This window comes from Protomyctophum bolini (genome assembly GCF_963924005.1).
Source record: "Protomyctophum bolini genome assembly, chromosome: 4".
In the NCBI taxonomy this organism is placed as follows: Eukaryota; Metazoa; Chordata; class Actinopteri; order Myctophiformes; family Myctophidae; genus Protomyctophum; species Protomyctophum bolini.
In genome coordinates this window covers 3,094,929-3,111,826 of record NC_137865.1, presented here as the reverse complement: position 1 = coordinate 3,111,826, position 16,898 = coordinate 3,094,929, and the positions used below count along the sequence as shown (strand labels likewise).

The 16,898-nt window shown below is 43.7% G+C and overlaps 1 protein-coding gene across 1 annotated transcript in view; it reads right to left on the bottom strand.

Annotated features, from left to right (window-relative positions):
* The window catches only part of bcar1 (BCAR1 scaffold protein, Cas family member), an 84,289-nt gene extending 70,366 nt beyond the window's left edge, over positions 1-13,923 (bottom strand). Inside the window, 1 exon segment of the mRNA XM_080761870.1 lies at positions 13,090-13,923. Within this exon segment, the coding sequence (XP_080617996.1) occupies positions 13,090-13,101 (12 nt within the window). The 5' untranslated portion in view covers positions 13,102-13,923.
* Positions 13,924-16,898: the final 2,975 nt, after the last annotated feature.

Genomic DNA, 16,898 nt, shown 5'->3' with positions numbered 1-16,898 from the left:
CCTCGACTGTTTAAACAGCGGACTTTCTCTACATATGACGTGTCTGACAGCGAGTATATAGCCTAGCCTATGGAGCGTCGCAGTCCCTCCCCCTTTCAGAACAACGAGTGGCCCAGGAAATGAAAACGCAATGCATTTCCCCATAGGCAGTTCTCATTTAATTTATTTAAAGACCTTTTAAGCGTCGTACGAAGCCAACTCTTGTCGTGACAACACACAACACACACAATATTTTGGACCAAACACATAATTACAAAGAAGAAAAACAACAAAAAAAGTGTTGTAACCTGCCGTTTTCTTTTTACTTTCTAATTCTTTGTTTGGCCCGAAAAATTCTGTGTGTTGTCATGATTTGTCACGACAAGAGTTGGCTTCGTACGACGCTTAAAAGGTCTTTAAATAAATTAAATAAGAACTGCCTATGGGGGAATGCATTGCGTTTTCATTTCCTGGGCCACTCGTTGTTCTGAAAGGGGGGCGGGGACTGCGGCGCTCTATAGCGTTTCTAAACGTGGGTGCTGTCGTGGCACCCCTTATAGAGCGTCGCAGTCCCGCCCCCCTTTCAGAACGGCGAGTGCAGGCCCAGGAAATGATTCTCCCGTTCATTTTCTCCATATAGGGGCTTTTCAAAAAGTATTTATGTAAAGACGGTCACGCCACGGACAAATTAAAGGTATATTCAGTGATTTCACTTAATTCAAATAAAAAACTTCTTTTTTTGTTGTGATAATCCTCTCTACTATAGAGTGTGCTGACCATATAAGGAGTTCCTCCCTGTCCCCAGTTAACCCCTGGGGGTAAAAAAAACCTTAGGTTTTCGTTCTCTATCCTGATTGGATGAAAGGCTTAGGTCCCACAGCCAAAAACGAAACCTAAGGTTTTTTGAGTGAAATCACTGAATATACCTTTAAGCCAACTCGGATCGTGACCAAATCACGATAATAATTACAATGTTTTGGAGCCGATAAGATAATTTAGTAAGAAAGGAAAAAACAAAACAGAGTTGTTATCCAAGCCTTTATTTTCTTCTTTCAAAATTATTTGATCGGCACAAAATATTGCGTTTGTTTGTCGTGATTTTGTGTCACGATCCGAGTTGGCTTCGTCCGCTTTGGTACGTATAACCGTCTTTATATAAATACTTTTTGAAAAGCCCTATATGGAGAAAATGAACGGGGAATCATTTCCTGGGCCAGAATACTTTAGAATACTTCAGTCATCTGGGGCTCCGTGGCTCAGTGGTCCAGGCACCTTGGCTGGCAATCTAGTCTGACAAGTGTGGCTGCGGGTTCGACTCCCGATCCCGACAGCCTTCCTTACTCCATGTCACCCCCCCCCCCCCCATCTCTCTCCTGTCATCCTACTGTGATTCAATACCTCTACAAAAAAATAATAAAAAAAATAATGGCGAAAGCAATTATTAATACTTTAGTCATAATTGGAATGTCACTGTCACTGCTGACAGTGACAGGTACACGTTTTCAGGGCCTGTTTTAAAGGAAGGTTTTTTTAGGGAAGGTGGGCGGCGTCTCATGTCGGTGAGTCTTCAATAAGCGACCGGGCTTTTTTAATCTGCCATTCCCCCGCCGCCCGCGAGTCAAGGTTATATACTGACTATATGAGTGACGCTGAGTCACTTGCAGAGAGAGGAAAGGTTTCTGTACAAATCATCCACCATGCAGGCCCCGGTCGGATGATCAGAAAAAGATAACCGAAGCGACTTCAAAGAACAGACAAAAGCAGCTAAATCACACACACACACACACACACACACACACGCACGCACGCACGCACATGCACGCACGCACACGCGCACATGTAGCGCTGTCCTGTCCTGCTGGATCATTGTCAGCACGGGGCTGACTAATGACCACAGGGCTGTGAAGCGTGCGTTTCAGTGTGTGTGTACGCGGAGAGGTGGCCGCCGCGCTGAGCTGAATACAGAATATATATATATATAGGGCCCCCGGTGGACAACAGTGTGTGTGTGGATGGAGGTGGGAGGTGATGAACCCATGGCTGACTGACTGACTGGCTGGCTGGCTGACTGGCTGACTGACTGGCTGGCTGGCTGGCTGGCTGATTGGCTGACTGACTGACTGGCTGGCTGACTGGCTGGCTGGCTGGCTGGCTAGCTGGCTGGCTGGCTGGCATGCGACTGACTGATTGGTATGCGACTGGCTATTAACTTTTATGGACGACACCTGTGTCGTGCCCCCTTAACTGGAGGGCAAGGTGGAGACCGTCGGGGAGATAGACTATACTGTAGTGCGTGCGTACGTGTGCATGTGTGTGTGTGTGTGTGTGTGAGAGAGAGACTTGGGGGAAGGGGGGTGTCACTGGAGCCAGACCACCCTAGGGGGCTTTGAGATATATTTGCAGGCGAGAGAGAGAGAGAGAGAGAGAGAGAGAGAGAGAGAGAGAGAGAGAGAGAGAGAGAGAGAGAGAGAGAGAGAGAGAGAGAGAGAGAGAGAGAGAGAGAGAGAGAGAGAGGGTCGGTGGAGACAGACAGGGGAATTCCATGGCGCTCTGCAGAAGAACACCAGGCTTTGTGACTCACAGCCAGTGAGTCAGTACAGGACTGTGTGTGTGTGTGTGTGTGTGTGTGTGTGTGGTAATTAAAGGTGCACCGCTGACGCGCTTAAGATCACGTCACGATACAGGATCACTAAGCCATCAATCCGCGCACACACACACACACACACAGACACACACACAGACACACAGACACACACACACACACAGACACACACACAGACACACAGACACACACACACACACAGACACACACACAGACACACAGACACACACACACACACAGACACACACAAACACACGCATACACACACACACCCCTTCTATAGGACCGATCCGCCCTGTCTGCTCCGCTCTGGACCCGCTGTGTAGCTTAAAGAACTTCATTACTATGCGTTTCACTAGAGGTTTCACTATAGTAGAGAGAGAGAGAGAGAGAGTCTGCGTCACGTGCAGACGTCCTACCCTCAGCAGAAACGGAGGATGCAAACGTTTTCATTTTCTCGAAACCGTCCTACCTTCTGTGACTGTCTAGATGTGTCCCAAACATATTGCTACCTCTGTGACTGTCTATAGATATGTGCCAAACATATTCCTATACCTCTGTGACTGTCTAGATATGTGCCAAACATATTCCTACCTCTGTGACTGTCTAGATGTGTCCCAAACATATTCCTATACCTCTGTGACTGTCTAGATGTGTCCCAAACATATTCCTACCTCTGTGACTGTCTAGATGTGTCCCAGACATATTCCTATACCTCTGTGACTGTCTAGATGTGTCCCAAACATATTCCTATACCTCTGTGACTGTCTAGATGTGTCCCAAACATATTCCTATACCTCTGTGACTGTCTAGATGTGTCCCAAACATATTCCTACCTCTGTGACTGTCTAGATGTGTCCCAAACATATTCCTATACCTCTGTGACTGTCTAGATGTGTCCCAAACATATTCCTATACCTCTGTGACTGTCTAGATGTGTCCCAAACATATTCCTATACCTCTGTGACTGTCTAGATGTGTCCCAAACATATTCCTATACCTCTGTGACTGTCTAGATATGTCCCAAACATATTCCTACCTCTGTGACTGTCTAGATGTGTCCCAAACATATTCCTATACCTCTGTGACTGTCTAGATGTGTCCCAAACATATTCCTACCTCTGTGACTGTCTAGATATGTCCCAAACATATTCCTACCTCTGTGCCTGTCTAGATATGTCCCAAACATATTCCTATACCTCTGTGACTGTCTAGATGTGTCCCAAACATATTCCTACCTCTGTGACTGTCTAGATATGTCCCAAACATATTCCTACCTCTGTGCCTGTCTAGATATGTCCCAAACATATTCCTATACCTCTGTGACTGTCTAGATGTGTCCCAAACATATTCCTACTTCTGTGACTGTCTAGATGTGTCCCAAACATATTCCTATACCTCTGTGACTGTCTAGATGTGTCCCAAACATATTCCTATACCTCTGTGACTGTCTAGATGTGTCCCAAACATATTCCTACCTCTGTGACTGTCTAGATGTGTCCCAAACATATTCCTATACCTCTGTGACTGTCTAGATGTGTCCCAAACATATTCCTATACCTCTGTGACTGTCTAGATGTGTCCCAAACATATTCCTATACCTCTGTGACTCTCTAGATATGTCCCAAACATATTCCTACCTCTGTGACTGTCTAGATATGTCCCAAACATATTCCTACCTCTGTGCCTGTCTAGATATGTCCCAAACATATTCCTATACCTCTGTGACTGTCTAGATATGTCCCAAACATATTCCTACCTCTGTGACTGTCTAGATATGTCCAAAACATATTCCTATACCTCTGTGACTGTCTAGATATGTCCCAAACATATTCCTACCTCTGTGACTGTCTAGATGTGTCCCAAACATATTCCTACCTCTGTGACTGTCTAGATGTGTCCCAAACATATTCCTACCTCTGTGACTGTCTAGATATGTCCCAAACATATTCCTACCTCTGTGACTGTCTAGATATGTCCCAAACCTTCCTATACCTCTGTGCCTATACCATTTTTAGCAGCATTTCAACGTCATGAAATTGGTGCTATATATATAAATCAAGTTTTATCGTCAATATTATTTATTGTCGAGCATTGTTCGTCACATCTTTGCTCCTTTCAAAATCACGGCGATTATGTCACACACGGAGGACATTATTTCACACAGCGACGGTGTGGTTATACGCATATATAGCACAAAGAAAACGGTTCCAGAGTCAAAGCAACATTTTAGGTGGTGGTTGCCTAGCAAAAGGTTGCTACACGTGGAGCATTTTAAGGCAACGAGTGTGCCGCGCTACGAGCTTGTGTATAGGTCTGCTATTTTTGAAAAGTCTTGGAAATGTGGTGCAAATCATTGAATGTATATTCTTTCAGAGCGAACGTTTTTTAATCAAATCTTTGCTTCTGGGGGGGAGGGGGGGGGGGGTCCCTGGCGCATAACATATTTTCGGATGGGGGTGCGGGCGGCCACTTACTATCTATTTTTAGGGGGTCCTTGACATGAAAATATTTGAGAACCACTGACACAGAAACATAACGTAGGGGTTTTTTCAGAAAGCTGTCAGGATTTAGAAGACATTTTTCGTAGAATCGTCTTTATGGTCGAAATGGGTTAAACGTGCAACACACACACACACACGCAGACACACACACACACGCACACACACACACACACACACACACACACAGAGATCTTGCACATAGCCAGACAGACACTCGCACTCAGACATGGTATGCGTGTGGCGCAATGTGGGGAATCCTCTTCATCTATTTAACCCATTCTGAACGGGAACCCATTTTGGTGTTAGCATCACGTCGTGCTTTAGCTATTGAAAAATAGCAGATCTACAAGCTCATAGCGCGCCACCGAGTGGCGCGCTACGAGCTTGTAGGTCTGCTATTTTTGAAAAAAAATCGAAGAACGACTGACATTTTTTTTTAGAATCTGATCTCAGGTCAGAATGGGTTCATCAGACCCAGTGTGTGTGTGTCCACTGTCCAGTGGAAACCTCGTTATGAATCTGATCTCAGGTCAGAACGGGTTAAAGACAGCGTCGCTCCGCACACAGCCCCCGTTAACCTCTCTCCGGCTCCCCAAATAGACTCGCCGTTATACCCGTCGTTCCTTTTGATGGGCGCTCATAAAAAAATGTATTTCATACTTTAGAGGTTTTGCGAGAGAGCATGCATGCAGCGACTGTACGTCTCGTATCGGTTGTGATCGTTGTGTTGGTGATGTGTAGTGAAAATGATCTGGTATAACTTTCATATTATAAATGGTATACATTAGATGGCGCATTCATTCAGCACATGGTACCCCCTTATCTAAGCCAGTAGGAAATCCTGACTTCCTGGAAAGTTCATATAATGGCCTGTTGTGGCGCTGTCATTGGGCCCCAAAAAGAAAAAACCCATAGCTCCATAGAGGTCCATGTATTTGGGCCCAACTTCAACATAGACTGTATATTACCTTAATAAACATGGTCATGAATACTTTCTGCTTCCAGTCACTATAGTTTAAAGTCTCATTTCTAATGTCATAATATTTTTTTTGGAAAATGATGGTCCCGTTTATTTAAAAAAAATGACCGTAAAGTCGAGTATGTTCTGAGGGGCGTGGCTACCGTTACAGTCTATGATCGGGATCCACCCCCCCCGCTCGAGTCAAAATAAAAACCAACGAAGAAGAAGTTGTCTGGGCCAGCCAATGGGCCAGCTGGGCCCCAAACGGATCTAGAAAGATGGCGATTTACAATTCAAGGACTGACAGGCTTCATCTTATACGTCCAAATCAGACCTCCCGGAGAACGCTTTGTCCATATTTGTTTTTACAGTCTACACAGTCTCACACACACATACACATTCATACACCGATGGCTCAAGGACATTTCGACAAGGGATCGAACCGGGAACCCTCAAAATGGCCCCACTGGCGCCCGGTTGTGTATCAAAGCCTTTTCAGTTAACGCAATTGTTTATTAAGGGGCTTGATTTAATTTGTTTCACAAGCTGTGTTACACCTCAATGAATATCTGAAACATAGATTGTAGATGAGAATATAATGTCTTATGGAAAGCAACATCACATTATTCGTCTTTCCGGTCGACTTGTCGCAAGCGCAGAACGTCTTTGTTTCTGCTCATTATTTGACGTGCGACGACGACTAACTCAGAATTATTCATTCATTCTCCGCGTTTGCTCCGATTCCTATATATCAAAGAAAAGCTCTGCATCTCTGCTGGTTGTTTTGTGTCTCCATAGGGGAACAAAGGAGGACTCTTTGTGTCTCCATAGGGAACCACTGCCGGTCATGACACGATTGCCTTGAAAGGGAGTGCATGCAAAACAAAAACCAACAAAGAATTCAAGTCTCCGTGCAGGGTGTGAGGAATCGTAGTATTTTTCGGGATGTGAACTATCCCTTTAAAGTAGTGGCATATACACTATAGTCTTGCATTTTTACTCATCACTCACAATACTGTAATGTGTGAAGGTATATGAAAACCAGATTGATTGAAGGCTATCGTAGATGAGAATAATGCCTATAATATGTCTTATTTCTTTCTCCTTCTTTCTCTCTCGGCCTGTCAAAAGAGACAGAACAAGTCTTTATTATGTCGCTAGTATTTTCCTTTTTTTTTTCTCTCCTTTCATGCCAGACCGTGGAATTATCCCATTCTGACCTGAGATCAGATTCTAAAAAATGTCTTCTATACATCCTGACAGTTTCCCATTCTGACCTGAGATCAGATTCTAAAAAATGTCTTCTATACATCCTGACAGTTTCCCATTCTGACCTGAGATCAGATTCTAAAAAATGTCTTCTACACATCCTGACAGTTTCCCATTCTGACCTGAGATCAGATTTAAAAAAATGTCTTCTACACATCCTGACAGTTTTCTGAAAAAAGCTATGTTTCTATATATGTCAGTCGTTCTTCGATTTAAAAGAAATAGCAGACCTATACAAGCTCTTATAGCGCGCCACTCGGTGGCGCGCTATATGAGCTTGTAGGTCTGCTGTTTTTCAATAGCCAAAGCATAGCATAATGCTAACACGGAAAGGGGTTCCCGCACAAAATGGGTTATTCATCATCCGTGTTTCTCTGATTTTCCCATCAAAGGGAAAACGCCGCAGCAGCTCTGCAGTACGAGTTGCTGCAACCAACAGATTGGAAGGAACTATAGTCTGGCACAAATGAGGAGTGTAGGCTGCGCGCGTGCGTGCGTGCGTGCGTGCGTGTAACCAGGGTCCTCCATGCAGCAAGTACAAACTGTTTTGGCCGATATGAGTAAGAGCAACAAAAAAAAATCACGAAATCATTTATTTAAAGGTATATTCAGTGATTTCACTCAAAAAACCTTAGGTTTCGTTTTTGGCTGCAGGGACCCAAAGCCTTTCGTCCAATCAGGATAGAGAAGCCAAAAACACCCTTGGCACACTCTATATAGTAGAGAGGATTATCACAACAAAACAAAAAAATGAAATCACTGAATATACCTTTAGGTAAAAATATCAAATCAATACTGCAATGTAATTCTATATTCTAAGTCCGGAATTCAAAATGTACTTGAGTAAAAGTACAAACTATAAGGTATTGGCATCAAAATGTATATATACTTTAAGTACCAAAAGTAGAAAGTATATATAGTCTTCATGCAGAATGTCCCTGTTTCAAGTTTTCGAATGTACTGTATATATATACAAAATCTTTTGAAAATAGCCGATCTACAAGCTCACAATGCGTCGCATCGCGTAGCTGAGTACTAAAAAAAGTATTTGTATCTGAGATGTGGTGGAGGAGAAGAAAAATCATTGGAAATACTCAAGTAAAGCACAGTTACCTCAAAGTTGTATATACTGTTTTAAGCATAATGTTGTACTTTAGCTATTGAAAAATAGCAGATCTACAAGCTCATAGCGTGGCAACCGAGTGCCGCGCTATGAGCTTGCAGGTCTGCTATTTTTAGAAAAATCCTGAAAACGTGGCTCAAATGTTTGAATATATATTCTTTCAGAGCGTTCGTTTTCTGGTCAAATCTTTGCTTCTGGGGGGGGGGGTCCCTGGAACAACATATTTTCAGAAACGGCCAAATACATGTATTTTTGGGGGTCCTTGACATGGAAAATGTTTGAGAACCACTGGCATTATTAGAAACACGAAAAACTGTCAGGATTAAGAAAGGCATTTGTAGAATCGTCCTCAGGTCAGAAAGAGTTAATTACATTACAGCTCTCGAGTAAATGTACTTATAGTTACTTTCCACCACTGCCTTCGAGTATATATATATATACAGTGAAAGCCCCGGTTCTGCGGCAGAAGTTTCTCTGCAGCTCGGGGCTTCAGCCCCGGTCAATGTCACTAGCGCTCTGGAACACTGATCCAGGAACAGTGTTTAACACCACATGCATGGCTTTAACACTTGGGAGACTTCAGCTTGGCACAGAAACTGTATTAACCCCATTCTGACCTGAGATCAGATTCTAAAAAAAAATGTCTGTTTGAAAATGATGTTTCCACGTCAGTCGTTCGTCGTTTTTTTCCAAAATAGCAGACCTACAAGCTCGTATAGCGCGCCAGTCGGTGGCGCGCTATGAGCTTGTAGATCTGCTATTTTTCAATAGCTAAAGCATAACATGATGCTAACACCAAAACGAGTGACTGCCGAGGCGTGGGATTGCTTTTCACTATACGCGGCAAACATTTGACAACAACGGCGTGAGTTCTGCCGTTGTTGGCGCGGTGTTATTGAACTCTTATAATTACACATTGTATACAGTACGGGCGTGTGTGTGTGCGTGTGCGTGTGTGTGTGTGTGATACTGAAGGACAGGCGATACAGTACGCACACACACACACACACACACGTGCGAGTCTACGCACATGCACGCGCGCGCGGCCGCGCGCACACACACAAATGGATGTCATCGCCAAGCCAACACGCGTGCACATACACACATACAGATATTGCGGGTACGCAGTGCGGGTGCGGGTACGCAGTACGCAATACATACATACATAACAAAGTATAGTTATCATGAATCATATACGTATAAGCAAAGAACGTGACAGTGGAATATCTATACATAACGGAACCATGCATGCATACTTTATAGTGCTATGTACAGTATACAGTACATACAAATGCTACAAGTCTACATAAGATGCTATATCTAAGTCTACATAGACTAAGGCAAGTGCTACGGGGGGCAGACGTACGTGACGTCTACACACACAGAGACGTGGTGCAATCGCAGATAGATTGGTAACACCTGTGCAACGAAGGAAGTGCAGCGAGAGTACTCGGGAGCCGGACCAATTCCTTTCCAATATGGCTGCTGCTGTTGCCGCTGTGCACACACACAGAGCCTATTCCCTCTCTCTCCCTCTCTCTGCAATCTTTTCCCCTCTTTCCATTCTCCCCCCTTATCCGTCCGTGTACTAGCTATAGCCATAAAACCTTAATCTCTCTGTACTTTCCTCTGAGTCAGCAGAAAGAGAGCACAGAGGAACAGGCCGTCTCCGTCTCCTCTCTCTCTCTCGCTCTCTCCTTTTCTTCTAAGCGCCATAAAGCAACCCTAAAACCCTCTGTCCTGGAGCACACAAATAGGCTTATATTATTATTAGAACGAGCCAAAAGAGCAAACGAGATTTCAAACAAACGGCTGAAGCTATATACACTAGCTATAGTACTATAAAACCTCTTCTAAAAGATTAAACCGAGGGAAGTGAAGAAAACCTACAAGTTGTTGTGTGTGTGTGTTGTTGCCGGCTAGCTGTTGGTGTATTTAAACAAGTGACTGAGTATACTGGTCTGTTGTTTGTCGATCTGTAAAGTAAAAAAAAATGGGGTATTTTGTACTTTTCTGGACACATTCCAGTTTACTTTACTATACAAAACAATGATTTGAAAACGTAACATTTTGGCCATTTGAAAATAGCAGATTTTGCAATCTCACAACGTGTCGCATCTTGTATCTGCCACGTTCACACGATTGTTTTATACTTTTATACTGAAATGGGACATTCTGCATAATGAGTATACCTTCTACGTTTGGAATACATTAAGTACGTTTTGACTCCAATTATTTTGTACTTTTACTCGAGTAAACGTTGAATGCCAGACTTTTTAGACTTAACAGATCTACTTAGTTCTACAATGCATGTGTTCATAATAGCCTACTTTTACTTAAGTAAAACATTTGGAGTATGCTTTTGTTTCCACCACTGGTGGTTGGTTGGTTGGTTGTGAGACCGCCAGGCTATATAGCTAACTGTGGCGTCTGTCTCTCATTGGCTGGCGGGGTGCGCCGAGTTGCACTCATTGGCCGGTGCGGTGCGCCGAGTTGCACCGAGTCCCCAGTGTGTGTGTGTGAGAAGTTTATAGAGAAAGGACAGTCTGTGTGTTTTACATTTCACTGAGGAAAGCTTTCCCTACGAGGGGATTATGTCGGGAACAAAAGAGGCAATTTACAATATAGGCATTTAGCAGACACACTTTATCCGGAGCGACTTACAGTAAGCAACCACAACACATAAATAAACTGAAAAACAAGACACTATGACATAATCATATTTGTCAGGTGAAACAAGCGCTATATCTCCTTTTTTCCTAACACATCTATTTTTTCTCTGTCGCAACCTCGCGGCCGTTGTTTTGGTTCGTTTGCAAAGTTCGTTTGTTGGTTAACCCCTTTTGGTGTTTTTTAATTTTTCGTGAAAATGTGGCGCAAATCTTTGAATATATAATTATTTCAGAGCGAACATTTTTTAACTCAAATCTCTGGGGTTGTCCCTGGAACAACATATTTTCAGATGGGGGGCCAATTACATATATTACATATATATATAGGGTTAGTGGTAGATTTGGGAGCGTACCTCTGTTCCCCAGGTTCTATGTTCCCATGCACCTATGCAGAATGTTGTCAAAGTTGTCAAATGTATTTTTAAAAAAAATGTAAAGATCGGCAATTTCAACGGTCCAAATGTGTACAGGGGCTGAAGTGGTTCATAAAGTATGTTTGTATTTAAAATCTAAATCTACAACGAAACTGGCAATTAAAAGTTTCAAATAACAGTAAAAGGGGAGCGTATACCTATGTTCCCCACCATGCCAAAAAGATTATTTGTTCCCCACTTAGAATAAACCTAAACCTAAACCAGAAACCTAACCTAGTCATTTTTTTGTAATTCTAGTAAGACTAAAAGTATTTTAGCAACTTAAGTCTTATAGTGTTACCTTTAGTAGCAAATTCTGATTTAAGCTCTGCTTTGAACAATCCATTGAACTCTAGGCCTGCCTATAGGCTACTTAAACTATCTAGTCTTAGCCACCTAAAAATTAACACTGGCATAAAATAAACAGACTCTTCAACAAAGAAAACAAACAGTCTTTGATCTGTACTTTGATACATACAATTGTACAATAGTACAAAACACTGAAGTCCTTAAACCAGAAACCTATAATGCTAACCCTAAACCCTAAGGTAAGTGGGGAACATAGAACCTGGGGAACATTATACATTACGAAATTGTAAATACTCCTGAAAAAGTTAAAAATACCTCAAACTTGTACTTGGGTATAAATGTACTTATCTACTTCACACCTGCACTGACGAGAGCAGATTAGAGAGGTGTCTTGAAACAACAGCAACGCAATGACGATAAATGACTTTAAATGTTGTCGCACGCACGCACACACACACACACACACACACACACACACACACACACACACACACACACACACACACACACACACACACACACACACACACACACACCATGTTCCTGAGCATGCTTTGAGCACACACATTTAAAGACAATGAGAACAACCACCAGTTGACTTCAAACAGAATTTCCATCTTAATGTAAACACCTATTACGCGTGCGCACACGCACACGCACACACGCACACACACACACACACACACACACACACACACACACACACACACTATATATAACTATATTTCTGACAGGGACATGTATGGATAGCGTCAATGTAACCGTTCACACTTCTATTTCATTCCTATTCGTACTCCATAATATCCATTTGTACACATTATTGTCTCCATCTCCATTGTTTCACGTTCCACTTCGGCTGCAGTGTGGCAACGTGGAGAAAAAAAAAGAAAAAAGCATAGCCCTATGTTTTCTCACGCCAATAAAGCTCCTTTTGAATTGAATTGCAAACATAGGCTTAAACCAACCAACGCACACTCGTTCACCCCGACTGGGAGCCGACAAAAGGTATAGGCATCCACGGGAAAATACCCCCCCCCCCTTTACACCCCTCCTCTCTACAGACAGACCCCCCCCCCCCCCCCCCCATTTCTGCCCTCACTAGTATAGTTCACAGCTGGGGTATTTAGCAGGTTCTGCTAAAGCGTTCACACAGCCCTGACAACACACACACACGCGCGCGCACGCACGCACGCAGGGCAGGGCAGACAGACAGACAGACAGACAGAGAAAACTCTCGGCTCGGCAGCTCAAACTCACCAGATAGTTCATGATGTCCCTGCAGGAGTGAGTCACGGCGACTCGGACAGACAGAACGAGAGACAGTCGGTCAGTCAGACAGAGAGCCAGCCAGCCAACCAGTCAGACAGACAGGCAGCCAGCCAGTCAGACAGACAGGCAGCCAGCCAGCCAGCCAGTCAGACAGACAGGCAGCCAGCCAGACACAGTCGGTCAGTCAGTCAGACAGACAGACCGACTGGTATAGGCTATACAATATATTCCAGGCAGGGCTAGGTTTTAAGGTCCTTCTCGTATACTGCTGAAACAAAACTCAACAAGCAGTGGAAACCAGGCCACTACTACAGTCTCCTCTGTGGATCATAGCACATCCACAAAAAAAAACAAAAAAAAAAAAAAAAACTCCTCCTTCCACCTCTCTATTTCCCTGCGTCCTGTCCGGTCCTGTCCTGTCCTGTCCCGTGTGACTCGTCCCTGCGTCCCCAGCTTATAGTGTCCCAGGTCAGGCAGCTGTGTCGTCTGTCCACCAGCCTATATAGTGTCCCAGGCAGCTGTGTATCGTCCGTCTGTCCCCAGCCCTGTCCCGTGTGGCGCGTCCCTATGCGTCCCCAGCCTAGTATACAGTGTCCCAGGGAGGCAGATGTATTGTCTGTCCCAGCGTATATAGTGTCCCAGGGAGGCAGAGGTATATCGTCCGTCTGTCCCCAAGCCTATAGTGTCCTGTCCCGTGAGACGTGTCCCTGCGTCCCCAGCCTATAGTGTCCCAGGGAGGCAGCGGTATCGTCCGTCCGTCCGTCCGTCTGTCCCATGCAGCGTATAGCCTAGTGTAGACGTCCCTGTCCCGTTTCCCTCCCAGTAGTTAGGCAGATCCCGACAACACACACACACACATTTCTCTGGCTCACTGCGTGATCTCACACGGCAAGAATGAGAGACCGCTGCTGCTGCTTTGCTGCTGCTGTCCCATTTACCCCTCTCTCTCTCTCTCTCTCTGCCTCTGCCTCTCTCTCTCTCTCTCTCTCTGTCAGTGTTGCCAGATTCTGTGAGAGAAACAAGCAGCCGGAGTATATAGGAAAACAAGCCCAAAAATAAGCGAATGTAGGATATTGTTTGAAAGATCTGGTATGGCAGAAATTACTTTGAGATGTGGGGTCCTTATAGAGACAAAGGATACATTCAGCTGGGGGTCCTTGTCACTGGTTTAAACGACATTATAGGAAGCAAGCCCAAAAAAAACCAACTACACTTTAGAAACAAGCCCCACATAAGCAACTGCACTTTAGAAACAAGCCCAACAAAAACAACTAAGAAACAAGCCCCAAATAAACAACTACACTTTAGAAACAAGCCCCAAATAAGCAACTACACTTTAGAAACAAGCCCAAAATAAACAACTAGACTTGAGAAACAAGCCCCAAATAATCAACTACACTTTAGAAACAAGCCCCAAATAATCAACTACACTTTAGAAACAAGCCCAACAAAAACAATTAAGAAACAAGCCCCAAATAAACAACTACACTTTAGAAACAAGCCCCAAATAAAAAACTACACTTTAGAAACAAGCCCCAAATAAAAAAACTACACTTTAGAAACAAGCCCAACAAAAACAACTAAGAAACAAGCCCCAAATAATCAACTACACTTTAGAAACAAGCCCCAAATAAACAACTACACTTGAGAAACAAGCCCCAAATAATCAACTACAATTTAGAAACAAGCCCCGAATAATCAACTACACTTTAGAAACAAGCCCCAAATAAGCAAATACACTTTAGAAACAAGCCCAACAAAAACAACTAAGAAACAAACCCCAAATATTCAACTACACTTTAGAAACAAGCCCCAAATAAACAACTACACTTTAGAAACAAGCCCCAAAATAAACGACTATACACTTTAGAAACAAGCGCAGAAAACCGCAACTCGCAACTATCAATATTCACCAGCAGCTTTACAAAAAAAAAAATGAGAAAAGAAGCCGCTTACAATAAGCAAGACATGGCAACACTGTCTCTCTCCCTCCCTCTCTCTCTCCCCAGCCTGGGGAAAAGAGGGAAGAATGTGTGCGCAGTAACCCGACACCCTCGGTTCCTACACAATCCCCACATTCCCTGTCCCCGCACAGCCATTGGGCCAAGGTCCTCTGCTTATGCAAATGAGCGTTGCCCTCTCTCTGTCAGTGTCTCTCTCTCTCGCTCTCTCCCTGCCTCTCTCCCCCTGGCTGTGAGAAATGGTCAGTGCTGTGGATGTCACTGACACGCACACGCACGCACACACACACACACACACACACACACACACACACACACACACACGCACGCGCACACACACACACACACACACACACACACACACACACACACACACACACACACACACACACACACACACACACAAATACAGTAAAGTATTGAAACAGATTGAGTGCACATTAGGTTTTGTTAAAAAAAAATATATATATATATATATGGTTGTTGTCGGGCAGAAATCTTGACTCTCCATATTTCAACATTTTCCGTTTGTCTTTTTGAAAACTATAGACCGGTGCTGTGTAGAGAGCACAGAGTCCCTAGACCCGGTGCTGTGTGTAGAGAGCACAGAGTCACTAGACCCGGTGCTGCATGTGTTGAGAGCACAGAGTCACTAGACCCGGTGCTGTGTGTAGAGAGCACAGAGTCACTAGACCCGGTGCTGTGTGTAGAGAGCACAGAGTCACTAGACCCGGTGCTGTGTGTAGAGAGCACAGAGTCACTAGACCCGGTGCTGTGTGTAGAGAGCACAGAGTCACTAGACCCGGTGCTGTGTGTAGAGAGCACAGAGTCACTAGACCCGGTGCTGTGTGTAGAGAGCACAGAGTCCCTAGACCCGGTGCCCATATTATATTATGGAGCTTTCTGTATATCCGTCTCTCTGACTGTGTCCCCTATTATTTCTATTAGATGGAGTTCTGTGTCCCAGGCATGCCCAAATACATACCCAGAGTGTTGTGATGTCAGAACAGGCCTGCAAGCTCTATAAGTATGGAGCCTGCATGGGCGGCAGAGAGAGAGGCCTTTTTGTGGCGGTCCTGGACAACCGTGCGTCCGTCCGTCCGACCGACCGACTCGTGTCGAGTGTGACGTCGGTAGGGGGCGAACGGTTCTCGATTATACAGCCGTAGACAGTATATATATACACAGAGACATGGTGCGTTCATAGACAGATGAATGCCTTATATAGAGCGTTGCAGTCCCGCCCCCCGACAAACGGGCCCCAAAAGACAATTTCCCATAGATTTTTTTCCCCCATAGACGTTTCAGCTATAGTGTTTTTGGTCGTCCAGTTTCTTAAAATCTTAAAATAAAATAAATAAAATAAATAAAATAAATAAAATAAATAAAATAAATAAAATAAATAAAATAAATAAAATAAATAAAATAAATAAAATAAATAAATAAAATAAAATAAAATAAAATAAAATAAAATAAAATAAAATAAAATAAAATAAAATAAAATAAAATAAAATAAAATAAATAAAATAAATAAAATAAATAAAATAAATAAAATAAATAAAATAAATAAAATAAATAAAATAAATAAATGTATAGAAACTGGCAGTCAGGGCCTTTTTGCGCCCCCCTAGTGGCGATGGAAGAGTTCTTAACCACCGCGCACGTGCACAGAACGTGCACGTGCGCAAATTGCATCAAGCACGCGTGTTGATTTCGTGACAGCGTACGCGGTTCGGCCTATAGTCGGCTAAATAGGCCGAAATGCGCACGTTTGTCTGCTCGTCAGAGATAAATAGAATCACGTGAAAAAGGACATATTTTCTAAATTCTATTGTG